The sequence below is a fragment of the Electrophorus electricus genome, chromosome 12 (assembly GCF_013358815.1).
Source record: "Electrophorus electricus isolate fEleEle1 chromosome 12, fEleEle1.pri, whole genome shotgun sequence".
In the NCBI taxonomy this organism is placed as follows: Eukaryota; Metazoa; Chordata; class Actinopteri; order Gymnotiformes; family Gymnotidae; genus Electrophorus; species Electrophorus electricus.
This window is the reverse complement of record NC_049546.1, coordinates 3473555-3500404: the sequence shown is the minus strand read 5'-3', so window position 1 is coordinate 3500404 and position 26850 is coordinate 3473555. Positions and strand designations below refer to the sequence as shown.

General features: G+C 40.0%; 1 protein-coding gene across 1 annotated transcript; it reads right to left on the bottom strand.

Moving 5' to 3' along the window:
* Positions 1-2125: 2125 nt before the first annotated feature.
* On the bottom strand, positions 2126-26722 carry si:dkey-106n21.1 (solute carrier family 23 member 2). The gene is made up of 12 exons (XM_027019668.2): positions 26648-26722; positions 23232-23375; positions 20712-20869; positions 17954-18125; positions 16217-16398; positions 14306-14423; positions 13385-13541; positions 10985-11238; positions 9631-9795; positions 6500-6608; positions 5018-5113; positions 2126-4708 (listed from the first exon to the last, which is right to left on the bottom strand). Exons 1-12 carry the CDS (start codon positions 26720-26722, stop codon positions 4521-4523), a joined length of 1818 nt encoding a protein of 605 aa, XP_026875469.1. The 3' UTR covers positions 2126-4520.
* Between the last annotated feature and the right edge of the window lie 128 nt (positions 26723-26850).

Below are 26850 nucleotides of genomic sequence, written 5' to 3'. Positions count from 1 at the left end.
TTCCGCTGAGGTCTCAGCCTGATTTACTGTGCTACTGTTAGTACAAAGTTAAAATATGACCCAAATGATTAACTATGCAGTTTATTGTGGTTGTAACATCTGAATCTTGGTGTGGGTTATTAGTTAGCTTTGGCTGCCTTTCTCTTTACTGTCTTGTTTCTCAAGGCAAAGCATAGTTATTATTAAGAATTTGGTATCTGAGAAGTAATTAAATGCAGGAATAGCCAGCAACCACTTCCATTTCAACATAGCTGTTAAAACCAGAACATCTTCTATAATGTTCTATATATGTGGTAGAGATGAATGATAAAAAAGTTAATAGCTGTGGTAATTGAACACAGGTTTCAGAGCACTGGACATGTACAGTCTTTGTTTTTGGGAGACAGACAGATATCAATAAACTCTGGGTTCACATGTTTTGTTTTTTTCAATATGTTTATATCTTATGCTTCAGTAGGAAGGCACAGACTGTCAGTGTGATGGAAGGGAGATGCTCCACAAGGTTTTGGATCCAGTGGGGGAGAGACTTTGCAGAGATGAAATGATGAGATGATCCTCAAAATATTTTAACAATAAAATATTTTAAAAGCATTACCACAGACAATATATTCTGTTTTGGGTGTTTTAGGTGTTTGTTTTCTGGCTTGTTTGGGGCTTTATCTCAACAACCATAACTCAAGATAAAAAAGTAAATTATAACTGACTGTAATGTGAATGTTGTAGAGTGTGATGGAGCAGAACACGGTTAGCATCTCATAACTCTTACTAGATTGGGGATTTGGAGCAGAACAATCCTGTTGCTGGACTGACGGGGGGAGTAAAGCCATTACAAATGCGCTGAACCATCCAGAGAAGCACAACAGCAGGTGGCTGGCCCCAGTTTGCTGATGGTGATGCTACGTGATGTACCCTGGGCTAAATCTGGATAAAGACTCTTATCAGGTCTGAAACCTAAGCACCAGCGGCAGAAGTTCAGCTCAAGGGTTTTGGCTGTCAAGAGATGAGAGGTGGTCGGTGGGCAGCAGGATGTTGACCATACTTTCAATGTCAGTTTGCACTCCTGCGGAGAGAGGGAGAGAGTAGGCTTTGTGTGCTCACCATGCTCCTGAGGCTGGCACAAGGACAAGGCATCTCTGTGGGATGAAAGCCAGACGGCATCTATTGACATAACGCCTGCCTTTGTTCAGGGTCTGCTTGTCTATAATGTCTCTACAACTCTGGCACAGAAATGCTCTTGGCAGGTCGAGGGCAGACAGACTTTCTCTAAGGCCTCACGTTGCGTACACAGTGGTTGCGGCTCACTGAGAGATCTGTCACTTAGTTGGCCTATACATCTGCTAATGCAGCCCAATCCTGTCAGTCCAATTCAGATTAAGAGACTGAAGCAGAATGCTGTTACATTTATGGTATCTTTTCACAGGACTATCAGCCCAATATTTAACTTATTAGAAAAGTTAAATAATAGAACAGGTGTACATTAATATGGTTTGAAATTATATTTTGTATCAGACATTACTTGGGGAAAAAACATTCTGATATACTTTTAAGAGCATTTATCAAATGCCTTATGAAAAACATTTTTTAAAATCCTCCTTATTAACTGTTTTTATCAGACTAGGCTGGCTCTACCACAGTGGATGAGCTTGACCCTGAAAAGCCTAATTTGGCTGGGAAACAGAATGATAGGGGGAGTGCTGTGGTCCGCCCAACCCTTTTCTCAAAGGAGAAAAAGCCATCAGTTCCAGGAATGCAATCCCCTGCCAACATGATCATTTTTCCTCTCACAAAACAACCCATACTTTTGGTCTTAGAAGCTGGGCTGGCAGAATTTGTACAATGTGTCCCATTTTTGGAGAAAACATGAGTGATCAAAACATGTTTTAATGCATTTCAAATAAACTATTTTGCATTACAGAATACCACAATCATTAAATGAACCATACCAATAAAGGAAATAAAATGGCCCCATTAAAGTTTGTACACTCTTCCTCCTTAACACATGCAGTTGCCTGGATGATAAATGGAAATACTCCTCAAACATTTTCTGATAAAGTTCTTCATTCCTTCTTCCTTCAATTTTTACTAAATTGTCTGTGACCCTGTAGTTCACACATCCCAAAACAGCAGAGATTCACTTCCATACTTCTAGGACCTCTCTCAACATAGTATTAGTGATCATGAACTTCAATTTTGCTGTCATCATGCTCAATATATTTTGTTCCAGAGGTTTTAAGGCTTCTCTGGTTGCCATTTGGTGTACAATAACCAGGCTGTTTTGGAGCTGCAAAGGCTTTTTTTATTCGGGCAACTCTCCACAATGTAGTTCAAACACCCCCTTATTATGCGTAAGCAACCACAGCACTTTAGTTCCACAGAGGTCTGGACTTCACTAGGAGTTGCATGTGGGTGTAGCCAGTAAAATTTTCTTGGTCCATCCAATCATGGATAAGCATTAATAGTGCCCATAATTCTCCAATTCTTGAGCAGATATGAATGGTACTGACTGGCATTTACAAATATTTGGATTTCTTTTTATCTACTTTTTCCTTCAAGTTGTACATTTACTCAAATATTCTTTGACACTTTTTCTGCAGCCGTTATGCTTCAGCAACCATCAAACTCAGCATAGCCTGGACAAAACACACTAGGGTTTCTTAAACAACTTATTTATACACTAGTTACAATCAAACAAGGCTCACGTGTGGATCATCACTATCTTAACCTGATGTGTCAATTTGAGTACATATAATCACTCCAAACATTCAAAAGAATGTATACTTTTGATCAGAGTAATTCATGTGATTTCATTTCATTAATCATGACTGCAAACATCATGCAAATACAATGCCATATGTAAACTCTGATAAAACTAGAATAAGTATAAAATTTTACATTCGTAAGTTGAATGTGTAAGTAATGGTCTTTTAGAAATGTCTTTGCGGTGTGTCTAGGTATTTAAAAAATGAAAAAGTTCGTGCACGATTCTTTTTGTTGACGTGTGGGGTTACCATGTAAATTTAGACAAAGGCACAAACATAAACACTATTCCAGCAAACCCTTCACAAACAGTAGTATTTATCTGAATCATACATCAGACTTGGCACAGAGACCCTGAGGAAGAACAGACACCAAGGCCAGAAACAGACTTGCAGTTGAAACTTTCTCGAACAAAAAATATGGATGTTTATAACTTTAAATCTTGAAATACTTGAAATATTTATTTCTTTGTCAAGGGGCATGTTTGAGCTAAGACATTAATTTGGTTTGGGTGAGACTGTAAGGAGATGATGTCTGAAATTGTTATTTTTACATCTCTGGATATAAAAACAACTGAAAAAAACTCAGAAATTGCTTTCATGCTGCAGTTGACTAGAGAGCAAAGCAGACCAATTTCTGCCCATTTTGTATGACTTATATTTATATATCTTAAATATATAAAACATATAATCTCTGGTTTAAACTCTAGAAGCCAAATGCTCCACAAAAATCAAGGCTAAAATTATTTATTTTAATTATCTGAATTAAAATATGATGCATGTTATTTCCAGAGTTGTTTATTATGTATTTTGGCCCACTAACTTCTCATCATGTGCAAATAAAAAATAGATTTTAAACAGTCCCTTTCATTCCTTATACAGCAATCTGTAGTAAATATCCAAAAAAGTTATCATCAAGTGTGCTCAGATCTAGCCAAGCTTTTCAAAAGAAAACATCCACATCAAAGCAAGCAAAAGAACACTTGTTTTTTTTCAGCATATTCACTATGAAAGTCTTCAGCATATATAGTATGAAACATCATGAGCTAGCCTGGCAGCTATCCACTTCGCTAGCTGCTCTGAGCTATTCTCCAAGCTCTTATACCTTCACCTCAGTAGAGCTCTTAAAGAACCTTTTTCAAAATAGCTCAATTCAAATTGCTACATTTCTATAAATATTGTCACAGAAGCTGTTTAAACTGTTTAGGTCATTAGAATGGGGAGGGAAGTAACTATGTTATACCTTTCCATAAGACACCTATCTAACAACTGTACCATAAAGTTAAACCATTCATCAAAACACTGCAGAGTCAGCAAAACCATTCGTTGTATGGGAACATCAGAAAATGAGAGACATTAATGTGCAGTCATTGTGCATTCAATCACTGAATTTGCTTTGGAATGCTTTATGTTATGCTCATTAGCCTGTCAGTCTACAAGAGCTCCTATCACACCTGCTATACTTATATTTCTGTAAACAAACGGATTGTTCAGGTGCCAGGATTTCAGCAACAGCCACTGAAACCAGTTGTTCTTTATCTGACAGTAGCCCACCAAAATATCAGACTAAGTAATTGTCAAATTCTGCATAAAATTATATCAAAACATTACTTTTTTTGTTTGTGTAAATTGCTTTTATTGTAACTAAAAGGTCCTGCTGGCAGGACAAATCACTAAGGGCAAGGGGAATTTTTTTTAAATGTGTCAGCTGAAAGTGTAAAAGGTTTAAACACTTTAAGATCAAAGTTTATGGTTTCGTGGTTCTTAAAGGTGCGTTCCCTCGTCCTGAGACTTGAGGAACGGGAGAAATGGAAGGTACTGGAGGAACTTGTGCCTGTGAAGAAAGGCCATACAGAAAGGCAGGTCATAGCACGATTGGTCACTGAAGTATGTCTCTGTGCCATTATGGAGCTTCTCCCGCCACCGTTTTGTCCCTCTCTCCTCATCTGAACCTGTTGACAAAGAGAACGTAAAGGGCAAAAATACCTGCTTGGTTAGTTGGTTTCCAAATTCTAGCTTCAAATTATCTCAAATGATTTCATTCATGGTGATTCATGACTTGAAAATAACCCTGTGGCTGTGTTTGGAAAATCAAGTCAGTATCATTAAAGCCTTGATCTTGAAGTAACAATTTATAAAAGGTCGAGAAAGAATAACCTTCCTTGAGAAACAGGTGCCTGCCAATAGAGGCTCCTCAGGTTATTAAAGTATGTTTTTTGTTTCTTTTTCAGCCTTTAAAGTCCATCAGATATGTGGCTTACCTGGAATTGTGTTATCCAGAATAAACCCAAAGAGCCCACCAATGAACATGTGAGTGGTGAAGAGGATCATGATAAGTTGATCTAATTCTGATATGCCTGTTATAAAATACACACACAAAAGCCCTTCAAGTATACGGCAAACATACAGGGACACATACTATGCACGTCATTGTGTGTGTGTGTGTGTGTGTGTGTGTGTGTGTGTGTGTGGATTTTTCCTGGCTGATTAGTCCCCACCTGACTAGTACTTCGTGCAGTGAGTTGGCCAGGGATCAATGTGTTAGCTTAGGGATCTAAGGTCAAGAGACTGAACATAATATGCTTAAGCACCTCTTATTAAGGACTTTTGTTTATGGTGAAGCCCTTCACTTCAAGCACTGTTAGCCAAGCAGTCAGAATATTTAGGCCATAGGTCAATAAGAGGGCAGGTGGAACTGATGTCCAGGAAGGTGCTTTCAGAGGTGGTTCACTTCTAAATGAAGTAAGGAGATTACAGTCAAGCCAAGACTTCTAAAGAGGATTGGCAGATAATCAGGCCTGACCTCAAATGCTCAGACAATGCTCCTGTCTTCTGCGATTAAGCAGGTGACCTGTCATTACCATGATGCTTAACAGGGACATGACCACATAAACGTCTCCCTCATCCCTCTGCTGGAAACCCAGGCAGCCGCTATCTGCTAATTCTTCGAAGCACAACCTGTGCTTGGTCACCAAACATTTACAAAGAAACACAGACATGGCAGTAACAACTTAAAACACTTGCAACCAATTCCTGTCCAGGAAACTAGCACTAAGTTTATAAGGCAAAGAGCCTTCAGTGTTTTAAGAACGGAGATGAAGGTGGCTCTTAGAAACCTGTTGCTTGCAGTTAATTCCTTCCTGAAAGGACATATGAGGACAGGCATACACATGTCTTGCAGGGAGTTTGTGTTGGTGCATTTAATAACACACATCAGCGAATGTAGACTCTATTGCTGCCTCTAACATGTGCCACACATCCCACAGCAATAAACAAGATAATCAGTATACAATTTTGAATGGTAACATGTGCATTGGGTTGTTAGCATATCATGCTAATTTCTGCAAGTAAAGAAATTGTTTTAACATATTGTCGCACTTAGTAACAAAATGCTTTGGTCAAGCGCCTAAGCAAACAGTTCCCCAACTGGGGAAGACCACTGCACTGTACATACAAGGTATTTTTCTCTACTCTACCATGTCAGGTCTGCTTGATAATAGATGTGATAATTAGCTAAAGGTGACTATGTGTAAGCTGGGCACCACCCTGTCCTGGGGTTGTGTGACAAAACACCCAGAGTATCCAGGCCCAGAACACACATTCTATCTTGTGTATATTGTTATGTTTTGACAGAGATCTCTCCCAGAATACTCAGGTATGATAATGAAAGGTGCAGAGTATTGATGTTATTGATTTCAAGGGTCTGTAGAGGTTTAGAAAGTTCAAGATCAGTTCATTTTTACCTGTGTTAATCATGTCTGGGTTTGAATGAAACCATGTTGGCAGCACAAGTCCACTGAAGGTTGAAAAGCCGAGGATCAGCAGATTCCTGGGAGAGTTCAAGTCGATGTACTGCAAGAAAGCAACCTTTTTAAAAGATCTAGTAGTGTTCCAAACTGCTGCTCCTTTGTGGAGAAACACACATTGGCACTTCCTTAGGCCCAGAGTGTCTATGGCCACCATAATGGCCCTGTCTTTGGGTGGCAATATGGAGCTTCCAAATGATACTCCACACATCAGTGAGAAAAGTAATTTTGGAGAAGTCAAGAGGTTAAATGTGTGTGGTGTGGGGGAAAAAAAAAAGAAGAGGCACACTCCCACTTGAACCTTCTGCCCCTGACTGCTTCAGAGAGACGCAGCGAGCCGAGATTAAACGAGTTGCACTGTTTTGTGAGCTTGTGGGCTGCCAATAGTTCAAGGGTCACACATTTTTCTTCTTGGAAATGCCTGATTGTGACTTGGATGCATGTTGAGAACCCTTTGGCCAATGTCAATGCTCTGGAGGGATGGAGGGGGAGGGGCATGCTTGAAACTGCTTACAGGCAGCTTGGAGATAAGATTGAGTGATGTGAACTCAAATTTATATAATAGTAACGAACATGAATAGCAAAATTACATCACAATAATGATATATCATGACAGGGGAAACACTAGACCCAAATGCCCCAGTAAAATGTTTCCACTCCCCACTTGTCAGTTTGTCTGTTTTTTCGTTGTGGAGAATAAAGACACTCTCTCCCTGCTCCCTTCACGGAATGTGCAAAAAAGGGGAGAGCAGTGAGTGCACCGGACTGGGCTGAGGTCCTTTACTTCCAAGCTGCAGCTCTCTGTAGGCAGCAGCAGGAACTAGGTGAACTCTGGCCCATGGTTGACCACCTCACCTGCTGCATGGAGAGCCTCTCCACCAGTCTAGCCACCTGTGCTGGTGAGAGTTTGAGCTCCTTGGCAGCTGAGGATGTGAAGTGTCAGTTCAGTGTGAGCTCTACTTCCCTAACCAGCCCCATCTGCATGATCACGCCAAGGTGGTATTTATCATCAGTGACAGGGCTCACACGGAGGACCAAGTCCCAGGCTAGCGTCCTCCCTTCTCCACTGCTATCGGACTACCCAGACTTCATCCAGGAGCTGACGGCGGTGTTCCACATCCACGTCGGGGAAGGGTTTGCCGATGAGTCCTGCTGAGCCTGAGGCAGCAGCAGAGAATACCAGAGAATTCAGGACACTGGCCGCCAGTACGCGTTGGAATGAACCAGCACTCATGGGTGTCTGATGGGTCTACGAGGGAAGCTGCAGGCAGAGAAACAGGAGGCGGCAAGTCTGAAAGATGTGGTTCACCTTGCCATTACGTATGACTGCCTCCTGGAAGGCAAACATCGCTCCCTCCCTAGGCTGTTCACATCACCAACACAAGGACAGCCCGAGGACTCCCCGAGGAGTGCATGCAGCTGGGTAGAGCAGCAGTCCAAACCAGGGCTGGCCAGGGGATAAAGGTGAGTGCTTCTCCCACCTCATCAATGTTTTGCATGTCAGTGACAGGGATCACTCTTCTCTTATTTCAGCCCTGATTGACTCCTGAGTGGCAAGCAACCTGACAGACCAGCACCTGTGGGCATGGGACACATAACGCACATCACTACTGGTGTCCGGCTACATCGAACGCATTTTATTTCATTCTCCATCCTTCCATTGACCTCCTTGCATTGGGCATATCTGTCCAAGTCAGTTCCCTGTTGTGTGGGCATACCCCATTCTCAGGGGAGGGATATTGCCATGCTGTGCCAGGCACCCATTCCGAGGGACACGCCCACTGCCACACACACACCTGGCACCTTCCCTTCTCCCAGTCTCTTGATTATTGATCACCTGCACCTGTGCATTGTTTGCCTCTTTGTGCTTTTGTATTTAAGCCCAAAGGAATGCTTGAACAGTGCTACGCATTGTTCCTCACTACTGTGTTCTAGACGACACCCCGAGTTTACAACGCCTGCTGCATCGCAACACCTCTACCACCAGTGCTGCTTATTTTCTGTTTGCTTGGGCAAGCTCTGTGCAAGAATGAAATCTAAATACAGGTCTTCAGTCAAAAGTTTTAAAGACACTTAAGCAGTTGGGAAAATTAAAATAACTACTGTTATATTTGCTTGTTTGAATTACTGCAATGCAATTTTTCACTGAGTACATGATGTGTTTTGTGCCCAGAATAAAGTATTATTCAGACAGCATGAATTTTCCAGACACATGTCTGTAAAGTAATTTTACCACAAGTCCTTTGAAATGTTTATGACCAATTCTCACTGGAATGCTTAGGCCATAAAAATAACTGACATTCCATATTCAGAGGGGACTAAAATCACAGAGGAACATGGGAAATAATTACACCACTCCACATCCCCACGTAAAATAAATCCCATCTGAAGAGGGCTGGCAACTAGTTATTTCAGTGCCATGCCAAATGTTTTTGGGCTGTACACTACTTACAGTTATAGCTTCCACATACTAACAGACATATTAACATACTAATAGTATACTAACAGCATACTGGCAGATGTGGTTTTCTCCTCTTACTCAGACATGTTGATATCACTCATGTCTCCTCTTACTCAGACATGTTGTCTGTCTGTTGTCTGTTGCACTGTTGTTTTTATGTTGCACCATGGTCCTGGAGGAACATTGTCTCGTTTTTGTTGTGTACTTGTATATAGCTGAAATGACAATAAAACCTCTTGAACTTGAACATGCGTGGTTATCAAGCAGTGAATTCGAATGCCTTACATTAACCTATAGAATGCCTTATTACATAACTTATAAAAGCACTAATATTGCCAGAAAATGAACAATTTCATAATATTTGAACAGCTCTGAACATTATTTTCTGCTAGAAATGACACTTAATTAGACTATTATGCTTTGACTTAATGTTGTAATTTCATTATATTCTTTGACTATAAAATACATCTGGTGATAAACCATCCAAATCTTTAAACTGAAATGCAGCCATAAATACAATACAGCTAAGCTAACTTCAGAGAATTATTTTAAGACTCTGCTCAATAAAAACTTCATATCACTCTCCTGATGAAATATGTCCATTTACCTGCAGGTTTGAAATTCCCACAGCAGTGATCATTCCAAACATGACCAGGAACATGCCACCAATGACCGGGTCTGGGATGGTGATGAACACGGCACTGAACTTCCCAAACAGTCCCAGGATCACCATGAGGAGACCGGCCGTCTGCAGTACCAGTCTGCTGCCGACCTGGCAAAAACACTACTGTTATAAATCACACTACGTGCCAGTCAAACTCAGCTCACTTTGGAGGATAGCAAAGCAAAAGCACATCCAAGAACGACATATGCATGTACTAATGCACACTATTTGAATTTTTAAATAATAATAGTGCAGACTATATTTACATGGAAAGAAGTTAGTTTTGGTGGAGCTATAGCACAGTACATTAGAGTATATATATCAATTAAATACAGCATTTGAAGTCAGAAAGAAGGTCTGGTACTCCCCTTGATCACATGCTGGTGTGTGTATCAACCAGTATCAGTGAAACATTAAGTAGTACATTCTAAATCGCTTGTGTATCGACCATTATCAGTGAAACATCAAAAAGTAGTACATTCTGAATCGCATGCGTATTGACCAGTATCGGTGAAACATTAAGTAGTACATTCTGAATTTCTGCAGTACATAAAATATACTAGGGGATATCACTCATGTTCACAACATACATTTATTTACACAAGCTTACAACAACTTACCAAACTAGTAATTTTATAATAATAAATATAATAATAATAAGCTATAGACTAGATTAATAATGTAATATCTGTAGGATACTACAGGTATGTTGTTTTGTTGTCTCACTCAAGCATTGTGCCAGTACACAAAATAAACAGACAAAGTTATCATACAGTAAAACGAAAGGTGCTGGTACTGCATACCGATGAGTACCACACCACTTTGATTAAGTAGGCTAAACCAGCACTCAAACAGTCTGCCCTATCACACTTGTCTTAGTGCATGCATGACTAATCTTTTCTAATCTATTCTCATCTGTTTTTTCATGTAATCGCAGTTTTAATCCTAAATTCCAACCATACTTGAGATTATTCTTGCCAAGACAGCAAATCATGTTTTCCCTTTGTGTGTTGATATACACCACATAACTGTCTGAGAACATTTTTCCACATTTTTAGAAGATATTTAAAGCAATAGTGGGCATTACTTAAAACATAAACACATACATATACACATCTTTATGTGACAAAATTTGTGTTTTTACACAAGCAAATAGCATGCTGTCATCAACTGAAATGGCATATGTGTTTAAACTGAAAGCACAACAAAACAACAGGACAAAGCAGATGAATGTTAGACTACACATGACAGGACATGTTCTTACCGTTGACCGTTGACAGAGTAAAATCACACCTACCCTGGTGATCCCTAGGGCGGCGATGTTCTGGCTGTACGATGTAGTCCCATTGCCACTGCCCCACAGAGCAGCCAGGATGCAGCCCAGGCCTTCTACAGCGATGCCGCGGTTAATAGCGTGGGTGGGGGGTGGGGGTGCACCAGAGAGCCGCGCACAGGCATAGTAGTCCCCAATGGACTCCATGGTAGAGGCCAGAACTCCAGCCATCATACCCAGGACAGAAGAGAAGCTCACAGTGGGAAGACCCCACTGCCCTGTGAGGTTATGGGATAAAGAGCCAGAGCAATGAGCTCAAAGTTAGGGGCATACACGAAATCAACTCAACGGGATGTTTACTGAGCCCTTTATGACGAGTCAATAGCAGGTATGTTAGCTGTCCATAAGGATGAACTAGACATTGGTGCTGAAAATAAGCAATAAGTGTGTGCGTGTGTGTGTTACTGCTTAACTGGTTAGACTGACTGAGGTGTTTGTGTGTGTTACTGCATAACTGGTTAGACTGACTGCGGTGCCAGCACTACAACAAAGATCAATTACACCGCGGTGGAAAAAGAATTATTTAGAGGTCACTTTAGATGTTTTGATAAAATCACTTCCCTCCATCAGCAAAGAGAGAAAAAGAGTAATGCTTTGATTAAAAGTAACCTTTTTGCTTGTGCTAATGGATTCATAACAAACGTAACAATGTGTATGTTATGTGTATGTATAAGGGCGTTCATGAGAAGTTTGAAGTGTGGCATGTAAACACAAACCGAAAGCCAACATGCATTGACAAGCTGAAGAACTTTCAGACAAAAGGGTTACCAAGTGGTCATTTTAGCAGGAAAACAAAACTGCAATTGTTCTGATAATCATCCTCAATTCTGTGAACTGTCTGAATGTAAAAATGTATGATATGTACATGTTTATCTGTGAGTGGTGAATATAGCTGAAGACAGACTCTGAAAAATGTCAACATTTGTTTGTTTTTAAATACTTGAAAAAGGGTTCACAAGCATGGTGTAACCTTTGTAACTTTTGTTTTTGTGCTATTCATGGAAACAGTACTATTTGTGCTGTGCCTGTTTGCAAAAGTTAAAAGCTAAAGAAAATGAAAGACACTCTCCAAGAACCAGAGACACTCCAAGAATCAGTCAACATTTCCTGAAAACAATGAAAATTTAAAAAAATGACATTTTCATACATTCATTAACTAAATAGTTCATTTCTGAAACTATATGCTTTACAGTGCATAGCTTGTATAATTAAAAAGAGCAGGCTATCTAGTTGCAGAAGGTTAGATGGCTAACATAGGAGCAGCAATTTTTAAAAGTGTTGTCCCAAAAGGGATGCAAATGTATTACTAAAATTAGATGGCTAACTTAGTGAAGACTCTGTGGAACAGAGCATCAATGGCCCTCACACCTTTGTAGTTTCGAATCTAACTCTTTTGAATGTTAACTAGACCATCAATAAACAAACTTTTAGCATAGAAAGAGCTATTTCTGGATCCACAGACATCTTGCTAAAACTGGCAAACCATTGCTTTAAAAAAATGGTCATACATGTTTCAAGAGGTTACACAGGTTTCTGTTAGCTCCTGAGTACTTTTATTTAAGCAGTACTAATTCTGAAAAAATGTTGCAGCTTGGTGATGGTAGTTGGACATCCTTATTGAGGTTGTGCTCTGAAGGAAATAGGGAGACTACAGATTATTTTGACAGGGAAGTTCACTTTACATTGGATAAAAAATTATTGATAGGATCTAGACAAACCAAGGAAGCTTAAATTATACACTGTGTTTTTCCACTCACTTACACTTAAATCACTTCCACTGCTAAAACTCAACAACTGTATGCTTTTTGAAGTACACCAACAAAAGCCCACAAGTCTCCCACTACACCTCCTGCAATCTGAAATTCTGAAGCGTCAGAATTAGTCAGAAAAGGCTGCGGTTGTTTCCAGAAAATCAGGTGCATCAAACTTCCTTAAAGGTGTCTGTAAACGTGTTGTAAATGTATACACAGCATCATTTATCTCCACTATTTGAGAACATTTCTTATTTTAGGACCAGGATTACCAACTCTGATTCTAGAGGGTAAGAGTCTCACACAGATTTATCTGCATGACCACGGTCTCTGTTTGTTTCTTGATTTTGCATTTGCCTACAATAAAAGTTGCTCATCTTTACAAATGCATCTCGCCATCCCTAAACCATCTGCTTTCTGGTAGTATTCCGCTTTTAACATAACCAAAATTTCTAATTAGAGCCATTTTAAAATTTTTCAAAAATTCTCATACTCACAAAATTTTTCATAATGTGTAATTAACAAACCAAAGTTTGCAAATTAATTTGCATGGAATGTTCATTAGACACTGAGCACAGCTACAGATGTTTGAGGTCCTGCTACACACACTCACCTGGATAGGGCAGAAAGAACCACGCAGCGCTGCTAAATGCGTCCAGGCTGATGTCGGTCCTGGCCCTATAGCCATACTCAGTGGTGGAAGTGGGCAGAGCATTGAAGTATGTCAGCAGAAAGCACACTAGCCAAGCCCCGCACATCCCAAACAGAGCCTGTAAATGACATCAAAATAATAGCAGCTGTCTACATTCTTTTGTCTTTTCTTAACAGGGACATTGCTAACTCCGTGATCAACGATTCCCCCAGACAGTTGTACCACTGTTGCGAAATCTCCATTTACATGCAAAAGACCGCAAGCAATGCTTCAGATATTGCTCTAGCGCAAAAAGTTAAACAGAAGGAAAGAAAAAGCCCATTTGTTTTTCTAATGTAAAATATAGCATGTAAAACATTGCGTAACAGCAGTCAATGAGCTCGGCTGTTTAGGGGTCTTAGTACAGCTTCTAGGGATAAGCTGACAGATCAGTGAAAGTTCCTCAAAACCCTCACAGACAACTTTAGTTAAAAGACACCATAAAGAAAATTCCAGGAGGTTATTTGGTTTAAATAACCTAAACGCTTACTTTTCTCCTGACAGTTAATAGTAGCCTTTTATTACACACATTGCTTTCTGACTGCCTGTAATGCACTGATCTGGATCAAATAAAATGGCATACGGCAGGAAAGTGAGGTCTAATTCCAGCAAGCACTCAACATCAGCTTTCATTGTCTAGTTTTATTTACTGAAAGTACTGGAACCCAAGCTATCCTAGTTCTGTCAACATGAATAAAAACTGGAGTCAAATGAGTGAAAATATCACTACTTTAAGGGAGAAGCACTTTTGCTATCATACTTCACAACAACCAGATACTTTAACAAAAAAGTTAAGGATTAGAGATTCCTAAACATCAAAAATTACATTTCAAAAACCCTCACCGAAAACAGTTTAAAAAGAGGGTACCGAAAAACCTTCCACTTCTTGTCCTTGAAAGTGATTACAGGAACATCAACCTTGCTCAAATACTGGGAGAAGAGGAGAATAAGGCACACTGTCCTGTAGACAAAGGATCAAACATGCTGTCAGTAAGAGGCTTCACATTTTCATAATAGAACATTTAAACTTCCTGGTATCAGGACAGCCAGACAGAGAATGTAAGATATGTAGATGTAACTATGTACTGCCTTTGATATTTCTACTGTAAAAGAAGTAAAGATACTTCCTTAAAACAAAAATTCACAACATTTATAACTGCTCATATGGCATATGTTACTTACAAATAATCTATATCCAGTGCATTTAACTACGTACAGCAATCAAAATGATTTTAGTGATATTTGGCTACACCTTAAGATATCTTCAAATGCACAAACAATAAAGCATGCCAAAGCCTGTTCCTGTCAATAATATAGAAATGTCCTTTCTCTTCCTCGATAACTGCACTAGCCAAACAGTAGTTGAGGAGATGGATTGGTTCATCTAGTTAGTGGTGCTCAGTAAAGTACTGCAGCAGAAGTCTACAGCAAGAATTAAAACACATATTGTACATGCACTAACATTCATATATGCAAATGCACACCCACACATAGCCACACACGTGTGTGCACACAGAGGCAGCTGGAGGCACTTGGCTCCTGCTGGGTTGTAAAGTGCACCTGGAAGGACTTAAACTTAAAGGGTAGTGCGTTCAGCAGAGGGCATCACTCACACGGAACTTCCTGACCTGCAGACCATCTACTACAAGCGGTGCCAGACCAAGGCCAGGAGGATTGTGAAGGACCCCACCCATCCCAACAATAGGCTCTTGTCTCTGTTGAGGTCAGGGAAGCGCTTTCGCTCCCTGAAGACCAAGACAGAGAGACTGAAGAGGAGCTTCTTCCCACAGGCCATTCGGGCCCTGAATCAGGGAAACTGATAAACTGTGGGGACCACCACCACCATGTAACATAACTGTATATATATTCAATAACTGCATATATATATATATATATATTCAATTACCACCATGTAACTTAAAAACTGTAAATATGTCATTTTACAAAACGGATCTGTACATTCTGTACATTGTGTAAATACATATATACACACAACCATATACATTGTACATTGTGTATATAAACATAATATACATATATTGTACATACCTTGTTAATATAGTTTTGTACATATATAGAATATATATTCCTCTATGCACCCCTGTTTTCTTTTTCCTCAGTTTGGACAGAGCACTCTCTACCATTTCACTACCAGTTATACTGTGCATCACTATGTATGTGACAAATAAACCAAACTTGAAACTTGAAACTTCTCTTTTGGCCATTTAATGGTGCATGCCATACTAGAGACAGTAAAGGTCACCCTCATCTTCTCTCTGTCTAATCTGCTCATGACCTGTGGAGGTTTGAAGGAAATGCATCTGCATTATGCTACAATCCCACTAAAATAGGATTAAAGCCAGAAAAGTTCATTCAGATTTATTTAATTCAGATTATTATATATTGATTTGCCAGAATATGGACCCATGAATGGCAATGTGATGGATGTGTCTGCTAATGCAACTATATCGCACAGACATTCAGATCAATAAGCAAATGTCCTCAGAGTCTCATCTTAGCATTCTTTGAGAAATGGCTTCAAGGTTCAGGATTTACCTCTTCCACCAGTAACAAGTACTCTTTCTCATGTCTTACCCATGTTACACTTAAATCCACAGCTGCCTTGGAGTTTCAGGCAGACTCTACAGACTATACACAGATTTACAAACTCTACACACAGACTCTACACCTATACTGTACAGACTTTACAGACAGACTCTACAGACTCAGCAGCACGGAGGCAGATGGACTTACAGAGCTGCGATGCCCCAGTGTGCTCCTGCTCTCTGCCCGACCTGGATGAAGAGTGACAGTCCGATCAGGCTGATGGTGGGAGTGATGGCCAGCGGCCCAATCAACTTCAGAACCAGCCCCACCAGGCCCGAGAGTCCCAGTGTCACCTGGAGCAACGAGGCCACCAGAATCGCCCCCTGGACCTGGGGAAAGAGCCCACTTGAAGATGAGCAGGTCTGAGGAAATGTGATGCACTGCCTGCCAAATCCAAAAGCCTCATGACCTAGAGAAGACTTTCTAGATTGTCATGATGTGTTTTTGTGGTTGAGGTCAGAGCACACCTAACTGCTGCTGATTGCTGGATTCAGGTATTTTGTAAACAGCTATAAAAACTGAAATTTATTTACTTATTTAACAAACTAGTTACAATAGACAAGGTTATTTTTAAGGGAGTCCTTAAAACAGTTTGGTAGCTCAGAGGACTGAGAGACCCCAGAGAGAAAATGAACTTGAATGGCTTGTAGGATTTCTCTAGACTGTTCATACTTGTAAATTCTACAGAAACTGTAGTTTATACATATACAATTTTGAAATTTAAATTTAAATTTTAGGATTCAGGTGTTTAGAGAAATAAATCTTCCCTCTCCAGAAATGTTTCGACTGTGCCTAACTGGGGGGTAACTTCAGATGGCTCACTCTAGCATGGTTCTACAAATGACTGACATGCCACAAAAACTGTCATTGATCCCAGACAACAAAGACTTCCACCCATGTAAATTTGTATTTGTATACTTTGCTGAAATTTTGTTATGCTCAGGTATAATGAATAAAGACTCCCCTATTCTTACTCTTACTCTCAAACCTAAGGCAGACATTGGCTGTCTCACATTACGGAAGTTTTCTTAACGGACTTCTGAAGAATCGGGGCCTCAGTTATCAAGTAAGAAACTGTCACGATCAGTCCCTCGTTGTTTCTTAGCCCCGGATTTTCCTAGCGTTTTTTGTTTTAGCCTGCTTCCCATTTGCCTTCGTTTGTTTTTGTTTGTTAATCATGTATCCCCGTACTCTCCGTGTTGGTAATATGACCCAGGACCGTTATAACGACTGATTCTGGATTTGCCCTGAATAAATCTCGCTCTTCTCCGCAAGTGTCCGCCTAACTTACCGCTCACCGTTACAGAACCCGTGAAGCAACAGCATGTCAGATCTATGATAAGATGGTACTATACAGCTGCATAACATCAGAGGGAAATTTCATAAAGCAATATTTATCTAGCGTCTCGTTAACTGAAAATGAAGATCTCCCAGTTAAAATGCCCCTTACCTCTCCTTCTGCTGTCTTAAGTTATCCAGGTTTATGAGAAATTCAGCTCTCAGTTTACAAGTTATGGAAGGTGTCCAAAGTATGGCTCAAATGATACAATTCCTGGTATGACTGTCACCCAGATTATAGTAGTTATGGTAGATAATAGTAGTTATGAATAAATGTTATACTTTGAACTGCTGACCATTTAGATTGGAATGTGGTATTCTCATTTTAATAAAGACAAGTCTTAAAACTAAAGATGTAATGACTCAATACTGAAACGAAGTTCATTGTGCATGCTTTCACGTCATACTCAAATGACTGGATTAGTTGACAACCAATTTTCAAAACCATCAACAAAAAATCCAACTCCCTTATTTCTTTAAGAGTGACGTGGTATTCAGTTCTGCGGACACAAGGTAGCATACACAGTGGGGAGCTGCTTATATTACCTCACGCATGCGAACTTTCCACCCTTCCTCAGGGTCTGAGAGGGAGGCAGGCACCAGCGTGCTATTAGGGTCAGGGGTCAGGCCCTCCTCTGGGCACTTCCACTTGGGCAGAGCCAAGATGGCTAACGTCGGGGTGATGAAGGTGAACGTTCCGCCCTGCAGGATCGGCAGCCTGAGGGGACAGTGCAGCTCAGAAGACAGGTTTGTTAGTGTCAACCATTACACTTACGCTGAGCCTAACAAAACACAGATATTTTGGTTCAGTAGCGATGTAATATTGTGCTCCCTTCTCCTGGACACAAGGCAACCCCATTAATCTTACAAAAATTCATGGGTGTGACTATGCTTTGAAAAGTGATGGGGACAAGACTGTGGGGCCGGGCATTGTATTCAACTCAGCTACCCCTCAAATACGGAGTGCGTTCACTAAAAATAAATGAGTGATGGGACTGAAAAGAAGAGGTTCACAAATGGTGTTACGGCTGTCATCAATCAACAGGCTATCAGCACTCTGGAATAAAATATATTTGCAGTACATTTATTTTCTATTTATTTCATTTCACAAAATGTCAATTGTGCCTTGTTTATTATCTAGGCTACATGTGACAATTTAAAACAGAACTTTTTCTAATTCTCTCATTAGGACATAATACATAACATTTTATTGATTAAAACAAGCATATTACTTGAATTATAATTTAATAAATGAAGCAGGGACAGCTTGTAAATAAGGAAACACTCATTTTCAGAGTGCAAAAAGTGGTAGGGACAAAATCAGCCATTTCAGAAAGTGTTGGGCCCATGTCCCCAGCGTAAATGACATCATGTCTGTAACATAACCTACATCATTAGTCTGACGACATCTATCATGTCTGTAACATAACTTACATCATTAGTCTGACGACATCTATCATGTCTGTAACATAACCTACATCATTAGTCTGACGACATCTATCATGTCTGTAACATAACTTACATCATTAGTCTGACGACATCTATCATGTCTGTAACATAACTTACATCATTAGTCTGACGATCATGTCTGTAACATAACTTACATCATTAGTCTGACGACATCTATCATGTCTGTAACATAACTTACATCATTAGTCTGACGACATCTATCATGTCTGTAACATAACTTACATCATTAGTCTGACGACATCTATCATGTCTGTAACATAACTTACATCATTAGTCTGACGACATCTATCATGTCTGTAACATAACCTACATCATTAGTCTGACGACATCTATCATGTCTGTAACATAACTTACATCATTAGTCTGACGACATCTATCATGTCTGTAACATAACTTACATCATTAGTCTGACGACATCTATCATGTCTGTAACATAACCTACATCATTAGTCTGACGACATCTATCATGTCTGTAACATAACCTACATCATTAGTCTGACGACATCTATCATGTCTGTAACATAACTTACATCATTAGTCTGACGACATCTATCATGTCTGTAACATAACCTACATCATTAGTCTGACGACATCTATCATGTCTGTAACATAACCTACATCATTAGTCTGACGACATCTATCATGTCTGTAACATAACCTACATCATTAGTCTGACGACATCTATCATGTCTGTAACATAACTTACATCATTAGTCTGACGACATCTATCATGTCTGTAACATAACCTACATCATTAGTCTGACGACATCTATCATGTCTGTAACATAACCTACATCATTAGTCTGACGACATCTATCATGTCTGTAACATAACTTACATCATTAGTCTGACGACATCTATCATGTCTGTAACATAACTTACATCATTAGTCTGACGACATCTATCATGTCTGTAACATAACCTACATCATTAGTCTGACGACATCTATCATGTCTGTAACATAACCTACATCATTAGTCTGACGACATCTATCATGTCTGTAACATAACCTACATCATTAGTCTGACGACATCTATCATGTCTGTAACATAACTTACATCATTAGTCTGACGACATCTATCATGTCTGTAACATAACCTACATCATTAGTCTGACGACATCTATCATGTCTGTAACATAACTTACATCATTAGTCTGACGACATCTATCATGTCTGTAACATAACCTACATCATTAGTCTGACGACATCTATCATGTCTGTAACATAACTTACATCATTAGTCTGACGACATCTATCATGTCTGTAACATAACTTACATCATTAGTCTGACGACATCTATCATGTCTGTAACATAACCTACATCATTAGTCTGACGACATCTATCATGTCTGTAACATAACTTACATCATTAGTCTGACGACATCTATCATGTCTGTAACATAACCTACATCATTAGTCTGACGACATCTATCATGTCTGTAACATAACTTACATCATTAGTCTGACGACATCTATCATGTCTGTAACATAACTTACATCATTAGTCTGACGACATCTATCATGTCTGTAACATAACCTACATCATTAGTCTGACGACATCTATCATGTCTGTAACATAACTTACATCATTAGTCTGATGTTTTGTTAAATTAGAGAGCAGCACACTATTAGACATTAATGTATGAACAAACTTGAAATAACACTGCACGCCAACTAAACTAGAAAACATCATTATTCAGGCCAAGAGAGAAACTGCTAGAGAAAGGTATCTCAGATCTGGATTAACACTGAACCAGCAAAAGGAAAAAGCATGTGGCAGGATCTTCGCAAGATGGTCCAGATCTGCTCCAGTGAATGAGGATTTCGGCCTACCTGGTTCCAAAGGTGGTCTGGAGCACGGTGCAAATGCCCGACACGAAGAAGATGGTGGAGATGAGCTGACCCTTGGCAGCGTAGTTGTCCTCAATGCAGAGCGGCTTGGCCAGAATGAGGGGGATGGACAGAATGCCACCGAATGCCAGGATGTAGTGCTTCCAACGGAGGAGACAGAGCAGGGGAGAGAAAGATGGAGGAAATCAACCAGAGATCTGGTGAGAAACACCTTGCCACAAGATGTCTCTATGCTCTACGCAAGTGACTCTGAGAGACAGGAAGAAATGCAAGGCAGATGTGCGGCAATCTGTTATGAATTGTTAGTCCTTTTTCTCCCAGCAATACGCTTCATAAATTTGTTGAGGTGAAGAGGTGATGGGGGCCGGAATGAGGAAACCTTTGGTTGGGGCCAAGTCTGGTTTGACATGGGTTCAGAGTGAAGAAACTCTGATGACACACCAAAGAAAGGTGGACGCACAGGAGGAATGCAGTTACACGCTTTTGCCTCGTCGTCTCCTGGCAGCCCTGTTTTCAGTATAGTATTCTATTCTACGAGCCATGTTTGCTTCGGTAGGCTACGGCATACAAATGTTTTTACAAATGAAGCAGAAAACACTTTGCTGCACTTCATGATGCTGAAACGTGGTGTTGTATAAATACTCTACTGCAAAACGCAAAAGAGCCACAGCTAGCCCTTCGGGGGTCCCCTCTCTCACGTGAAATCCCGGCTCTCCTCCTCTCAGTCTCCCCACCACTTCAGGGATGAAAGCAAGGCCGTTTGGAGGAGGAAGCCCCCCCCCCCCGGCTGCACTCCTCCACATAATCACCATATCTTGGCTCATCTCACATGTCAGCTTAGCTCTTCTGTCCGCTCCTTTCTCCATGTTCTCTCCCTGCCTTGACTTCTCTTTGATGTCACTGGCTCCACAGCTGAGAGAGTGAGAAGCCCTGGCACATGTTCTACTCCCAACAGACTCGAGAAACACTCGAGAACAACATGCTCCGCAGCAGGACCAAGGGATTTGCTTTCATTTTCATATGCTAGATCTAATAAAGCAGAGTTATCACACAGTAATAAAAGGCCTTGTTAAGGATATACTGTGTTGAGGGGTAATGCCTTCAATCACTCTTTCGAATTCTTTTGTTTTTCCTTTTTTCTCCAGTCATGTTTATTGGCTTTTTTATTTCACTTTACTTCTCTTTAAGTTGTGGCTAACTCCCCGTATAGCAGATTTAAATGCATAATGTAATGTGGAAGACTGTACCTGAACCTACTGCCTTGCATGAAAAAAAAACAAGCATGAACGCCACTTTGCAGTCACGTGCTTTAAACACATGGTTTGTTCCAGCAGCAATATCGTATTGTTGCCGTGGTAGCCAATGGGAAATTTTCTACTGCGCACAAGATACTCAATACTGAAAGGTCAGTGATGTGTTGTCGAAAAGTGGAACAACAATGTTAGATTGAACGTGTTAATCTAAACAATTGTTGTTCTAAACAATAAGATAGGCCACAGATAGAAAAGAAAAACAGCTAGGTTTTGGCTTTAAGGTACTGTTAGTGGGAAAAAAAATGTACTGAAGATGATTATACCCCTGTTCATTTAAATTCTGATAGCTATGACTTTCAATTTGTTTCTGTTTTACAGAAAGTTCCGAGAAACCACTGTTATACATTACCAGTCAGATTATCTGATTTTAACCAGATTTTCACATAATGTACAGGGAACTTTGCTAACCTAGATCTGGCAGCACGGTCTCACAATAACTCATTAGATGAACATAGTAAAAGAAGTTTGCACCGAGACTAAGCACGCGTTCGGTTTAAACCGAGCAGAGCTCATTGCGCTGCTGCATGTGAGACCCGCGAGTACAGCAAGGCCTTCGGGATCCTCTAAAGGAGGCACATAAACACGGGGTGACCAATGACAGCTGGGCAATATTACGCTAATTCTAAGTGCTAGATCTGACGTATTGAAAGTTTTGTAAAGCTGCTTTGTGACAATGTGTGCTGTAAAAAGCGCTATATAAATACATTTGACTTTGAAACTGCCTGCAGATGATCCTGTATTTTTTTTATCCACAAACAGATGTGTAAATTGCCTGTCTGTTTGTCTGTACGTACGTACTCCAGCATGCTGGATTTCAAATTAAAAATATACATTGTTACTGCCCATAAAGCTGCCCTGCCATGCCCCACCCAGATGTCACGGCGCACGTATCTCGATTAACGCTCTTGAAAAGCAGGCTATATGTAGAGCTTTACTCTAGTCATAATTTAACACACCTTGCACAAGTATTCAGATGCTACAACGGATTTTCATTAGCTTAGTCAGCTGTGTTAGATCAGGTTTGGAACTGAAGTTTGAAGGAGGGTTTGTCGCTCATGTAACAGGCAGACATTACAGACAATGTGGACTTTCTGTAGGATTGACGGGTACAATGATATGATCTCCCCTGCATAATCAGACTGTCATACTGAAGAAAAAAAAACAAACAAACACAAGGATGGTTTCATACCTGTAAGCCCAGGAGGACACAGAGGTACCAGGGTGGGCGGTCGTTGATAGAGTACATGAGGTTAGCTCCAGGCTGGGTGTCTAGACTCTCAGGTGAGCTGTCAGTGCGCAGCTCAGCCGCGACAGCGTGGCTGCCAGCTGAAATCTGGAAGAAAGATGAAGTGCAACGCGTAAATGGCCATTAAGTTTAAAATTAGCACCGTAGTTAAACAAACTGAAGGGACACATTAATCAAATGTTTCAAGAAAATGGGAAAGAGTCCCATTATGCAAAGACGTGTGACTATTAAATTGCTTCAGTATCAGTTAGCTGCGTCGTTCTTTTCTACACATTCCTCACAGACAACTTGCTTTTCCACTGTTTCCTATTGACCTCTGGGACATTTATTAATGCAACGGCCCAATCACTGACAATAAATGAGGGTACTCGTTCAGTCAGTAACATGTCATGAAGGTAAACTAGGCCAGCCGTGCTCACTGGGAACACATGATAGCCAGGACCAACTGTAACGCGGGGGGACCGGCACAAAAGTTCCTAAGGACACTTCCATGTCTCTTTGCCACCGCCAGCACAACAGAATGCAATTTTTTGTAGAACCACCTGCAGCAGACGAGACCATGATTAAGGGTTTTTTTTGTTTGTTTGTTTGTTTTGTTTTTGTTTTTTTTAAATCATTTGTTAGAGCTTTGTGATTAATGATTTTAGGACTAGTCGTAGTCTAGGGGCTTGTGATTTATTATGTGGTGATTTATGGCATCTGAGATGAAAAGGAACACTGTTACCTTCCATGTGTGTCCATAGCTGCCTAAAGTAATTAATCTTTATTGACACTTCAGCCCATTGTACAGCAGTTTGTCTGGATGTACAGTGTTTTATGTTTTATGCTGGTCTGTTCATTTCACATGTTTACTTGTTAGTTCTCTCAGGTTCATTGGTAATACAAGGAGTTAACGGAACCTTTTCATATAGTATTAATAATTCAGACACACTCCTGAACACACCCGTAGAAGCAGAAATATTCACCACTTAAACACACCATCATTAATGCACTTAGCGGATTAAAAAGATTTACCTAGGATACACTGCCATCTATTGGTGAATAGTTAAAAGATCCCCAAAACCTATTGCATACAGACTGCATTCTATGGAGAAAATTTGTAAAAGATAAATGCAATCGGATGCCTCTCTTCAGATACTTAGTTCGAATCACCTTCATTGATTTAAAAGAGAGAAAATGTAGTGGTGTCCAATGATTATTCACGCCGTTTGTTCACACAAGCACAATAACAGCAAAAAGAGTCTGGACACAAATCTCATCTGTGAGGCTTTAATCTCCTGTGGAAACTACTTGGGTGTGAGAGAAGAGCTAGTGCTGTTATTATCACCATCTACTGTTTTGGGGTTATAGTTTTTAATATTATTTAGTTAAAAATTAATGATTTATTGCTGTGGAGAGGAGTATGGTATTATGGGAATCCTCTCTCCAGTATACCTAACTGGCCAACAGTCAGCAAGCCGCCAAGCATATTTATTATTTATTAAGTGATATTCATTCTGTATTCTGTAGCCCTAATTCTGGTAAAGCACTACAGCAGTCCAAATTTCTGCAGTTGATGCATTCAAGGTGCCTGCATGCTAAACATTTTTAATGATAATGTTGGTGGAAGATGGAATCACTTCACGCATGGCACACAGCTATTGTGGCAGTCACAGTCAGCGATATGCTTCTCTTATTTTTGCAGCACTTTAATGAATATGATTAGACTTGATCCAGGACAGGACCTTTTGAATGACTTCAGCCATTTTATAATACAATCCACTGCAACTGCAAAGTTGGTTGGAGGTTGTAATATATATTTAAGTGAGATAAGACTCCTTCTTTAACAGGATAAAAGGGGTTTGCTGGCGCAAGAATAGTGACTCTTTGACATTTTACTTCTGATTATATTCCAGCACTGCAGTGAGTGGTTGCCTTCCTGTCTGCAGCCACTACTCATTTGCTGTCTGATTCCTAGTTAATCCAGCCATCCTAATCTAGCATGGTCTTTAGCCAGTACAGCCTTAAGCAAGTATGGTCCCTGTAAAAAGACTGGTGGGCTCTCAAAGTTTGTTCTGCTAGACGAAATAAGAAATAAAACTAAAGTACTGTGTTTTGCAACTTCCAAAAAGGTTTTACCCACATGAAATAAAGCAAACCAGGCATGTATCAAGGTTGGGGGGTGCATGTGAGAGTCTAGGTAAAGGCTGCAAAACCTGCATAAAGCCTTTACCAACCAAATAAATAGATCTGTACATGTAACCCCAGTAACAAAACAAAAAAAAACCAACAGTAAATATGTGTAATCACACAGTAAAAATTGTTACTACATTTAAAAAGCAACAATTATGAAGATATATGAACATTAATGTGTTTATTTCATTTTGTTGTTCAGTCAAAATTATTTTAATGCATCAGACATATTCTGATTGATTCTTGAAATTATGTTGCATGATTCCATGGAAATATTTATCCCAAACAGTGGAATCTTTGGAAGCTGCACATTCACAGACTGAAGTGGATGAAGTGTTTAGAAGTGTTTTAAAGTGCCGTGCCAGTTACACGGAAATGCGTTACATATCATATTACATAGTGTAAAGATATGAAATAGTTTCAAAAATAACAGAACTATTCAGAACCTTCTTGCCAGTTACATTACAATTTACAAGCTACAAATGTCCATGTTGTCCTGTCCAAAAAGAGTCTGAAGCAATTTCCTGCCAAAATCCTGCCAACTTGTATGTAACCTTATTCCCATAGAGAAAGAAAAGGTCCTTTTCATCCTGACGGGAAGCATTTTATCTATTGTAATTAGCTCCCATTTACTGACTTGAAATAAGAGATTTTTATGCTTAGTGTACTCTCATAAAAATCTCAAGAAAAGCAGCAAGTTGCACATAAAAATATTATACATTTCTTCTATTTGTATGCACTCGCAAAAAAATACACCCATGAAATTTCAGATCACAGTTGTTCCAGTGAGTGTAATAATGACATTGAAGTCCCCAATACCATTGTGGATGGTATAATCCAAAAGGATGCTATAGTAATTAAAGTAGAATTGCACAATACAGTATACTATGAACAGTATTTTAATTACAGTGACAAAGAATAACTGTATATTCCACAGGCTTAACAAACATCCTTGTCGAGTAAAAAGTCCAGAGCGCTACTATATGTAGAAATCAACTTAGCAGACCTGCTGTTCTGCCCATTCCATTTTAACAGCTAATAAATGAGTGGAACATTTGGTGAAACACATGCTGCTGAAATAGGCTGACCTATTTTAAAATGACGCTATATTACTCTGCGTAGTTCTAACAAGCTGGCATGAGTTTGTATTTTTTGTTGCAAATGGCAACATTACTGACTGCACTTACTTCAAACACCGGCTGGGCAGCTCCAGTTTCCTTCGGCACGGCCTCTACCTCCTGGTCTCCTGGAGTGAGATGCATGGCTGGCTTTGCTTAAGGTGGAGACAGAGGAGGCATGCAGCTATTTGGATTGCACTTTTGGGAGTTCTAAGCAGGAGTGGCTTTTGGAACTTACAAAGGCTGTGTTGAGCTGGTTGTCAAGGTAGCCG